The 2,666-nt window shown below is 42.2% G+C and overlaps 1 protein-coding gene across 2 annotated transcripts; it reads left to right on the plus strand.

The window, feature by feature from the left end:
- Positions 1-445: 445 nt before the first annotated feature.
- Positions 446-2,242, plus strand: LOC121969987 (RING-H2 finger protein ATL46-like). Of its 2 annotated transcripts, none has more exons than XM_042520363.1 (2): positions 446-773; positions 877-2,242. In XM_042520363.1, the coding sequence occupies exon 2, from the start codon at positions 989-991 to the stop codon at positions 2,147-2,149; it is 1,161 nt and encodes a 386-aa protein (XP_042376297.1). In that variant the 5' UTR covers positions 446-773; positions 877-988; the 3' UTR covers positions 2,150-2,242. The 2 variants fall into 2 exon arrangements, with proteins under 2 accessions (XP_042376297.1, XP_042376298.1); XM_042520364.1 differs by having other exon boundaries at positions 897-2,242.
- The last annotated feature ends 424 nt before the right edge of the window (positions 2,243-2,666 follow it).

Consider the following 2,666-nt stretch of genomic DNA (forward strand, 5'->3'; position numbering starts at 1 on the left):
ATAAATAGTGTACAAAATTGAGAACAAATGTATATTTTAATTTTTTTCATTTTCTTAAACTTTACAAGACAAAAATTAAAAACTAAGAAATAAAAAAAAAATTCATGATCCAAATGCATTCCCTGTTCTATCGAAATTAGGTGGAAAATAAAAACAATAAGAAACGTTCTCTCTTCTTTTCTCCTCTTCCCAAATATTTTCCATTGATATACTATGAATGTAGTGATTACCATTCAAAGTCCAGAGTTTAAAAGTTCAAACATTGGGATTGTTGCTAGTCATGATACCTCCATCCAGTCCACGGTTAATTCGATCCTGTTTGTACAGGCAATGCCCCAATCTCTCACATTGGGATGGTGGAATCCACACTTAAGTAGTGGGTCCCACTCCCTCACTGTGAGAGGTTGGGGCACTGCCTGTACAAGCAGGGTGAAATTTACCCCAGTTCACCCACCCCTGCACCGTAAGTCTACTTCAAATGTTGTGCCTCCAACCCAGCAGAAACCACTAGTATTTTGCAGTTCCACAAAGAATTTGGGGGTTTGGAAACGCCATGTCGTTCTTTTCGAGCCAAAGTAAAAGCTAAGTTGCAGCAGTGATTTAATCTCCTGATTCTTCACCTCAAGGGCAGGTCTCGGAGTCTAAAGTCTCCCATGCCGAAGTAGAGGCCAGAGATGAGCTCTCTAATGGCAAAGATTTATTTTTTTTCCTTCTTCAGGTTCTTGCCTTGAAGTAACAAAGAGTCTCTCTCTCTCTAGTAGTGGCATCTAATGGTACAAATCCATTCTTGCTCGTATTTAGCTTTCATGTTATGGTTTTAGCTTGTAAACCTTCTTTAGCTAACTGCAACTTTTTTTTTTTCTCCTTATGGAAAAGTATCTTCCCCATGGCTGCAGAAATGTCGCATGCAAGAAAGAGCTGAATTGCTAAGCATCCTTGTCCTTGAAAGTTGAAATGCTTTGTGGTGGGATCGAAATCAAAGAAGGAAATGGTAAATTCAATCTGCAAATCCCTTAGAGCTCCTTGGCTCCTCTCTCCAGCTCGCCACCAATCTTCCCATTTAGCATCTTTTCTGAAGGATTCAATCCCGATCTCACAATCACAAACCTCGTCCACTCCAACTCCAGCTCCACCAGGCAGTAGGATTAGCCCTGCAGTCCTCTTCATCATAGTCATTCTTGCAGTGGTCTTCTTCATCTCCGGCCTCCTTCACCTCCTGGTTCGATATCTCATCAAAAAACACCCCTTTTCCACCTCCCCCGACCCTGCTCGACGCCGTTCTGGCGAATTTCAAGGGCCTGACGCCATCCAGCGTCAACTCCAGCAGCTGTTCGACCTCCATGACTCGGGCCTCGACCAGGTTCTCATCGACGCGCTGCCCGTCTTCCTCTACAAGGAGATCGTTGGTTCGAAGGAGATAGCCGGTTCCAAGGAACCGTTCGATTGTGCTGTTTGCCTTTGCGAATTTGCCCAAGAAGAAAAGCTTAGGCTTTTGCCCACCTGTAGCCATGCTTTCCATATCAACTGCATTGATACATGGCTTCTTTCCAACTCCACCTGCCCACTGTGCCGGGGGGCGCTCTTTCTCCCCAGCTTCTCGATTGAATATCCATTGCTCGATTTTGAGGATCTAAGGGAAGAGGGCGGGTTCTCGAGGGATCTAGGGGTAGAAGGCCATGACACGGTCTTGGAAAAGAGGGTGTTCTCAGTTCGGCTTGGCAAGTTCAAGAATTTGTGCGCTAATGCAAATGGAGCAGCAAAGGATGAGGACAGTGGAGCTCCTTCTGGTGCTGTGAGAATGGAGGAAGGAGAGACAAGTAGTAACAATTTAGATGCAAGGAGATGCTTCTCCATGGGCTACTATCAGTATGTAGTTGCTGATTCCGATCTTGAAGTAACACTTGATAGTACTAGAATCAAGAATGGTGATCTGAGGGTGGCCAGGGGAAGAGCAGCGAACGAACAGCATTCTACAAGCACTGATGCAATGGAGGGAAAGAGATTGCGTATTGGAAGCCAAGGTGAGAGTTTCTCAGTGTCCAAGATCTGGCAGTGGTCAAAGAAGAATGGAAAATTCCCAGTGTCTTCAGGAAACACTTCTCCTGTCGGTGACTTGGCATGGGTTAGCAGAAATGCTGCAGAACAATGAATGCTAGATGATTCTAATGTCATTAATGTTACTCTTCTTTTATGATTGCTAATTCAATTTTAGAAAATATAAAATCTCCAATGGTTTAAATCATTCTGAAATTACTAGTTTTTCATCTCATCTATTGCTTCCTTACTTTCTATTTATGACTGTTGAAAGAAGGTGATATTTTCTTATTTGCCAATTTTTTAGTGACTAGAGATCTAGGATTTAATTCATCCACTTCATACTGTGGAAACCCAAAAGAAATTTGGTTCCAACCACGCGTGGAGTATCTTTGAATTGAGATTTATGGAACACATTAGAATTCTAGATGCGCTGGCATTTCCTAACATGTGCAGTCATTCATCAAAGTAGTTCGTTTTAAAAGTTTACGTAAAATGTAATCAAGACTCCAAGAAAATAGCATATTGATTTTGTCATGGTCATCAAAGTGTATACTTGCATTTTAAATCAGCTGAAATATGCAATGCTATTGTGCTTGTTGTTTTTGCTATGGCATAAGATGATTAGAAAG

Source organism: Zingiber officinale, chromosome 4A, assembly GCF_018446385.1.
Source record: "Zingiber officinale cultivar Zhangliang chromosome 4A, Zo_v1.1, whole genome shotgun sequence".
Taxonomy (NCBI): domain Eukaryota; kingdom Viridiplantae; phylum Streptophyta; class Magnoliopsida; order Zingiberales; family Zingiberaceae; genus Zingiber; species Zingiber officinale.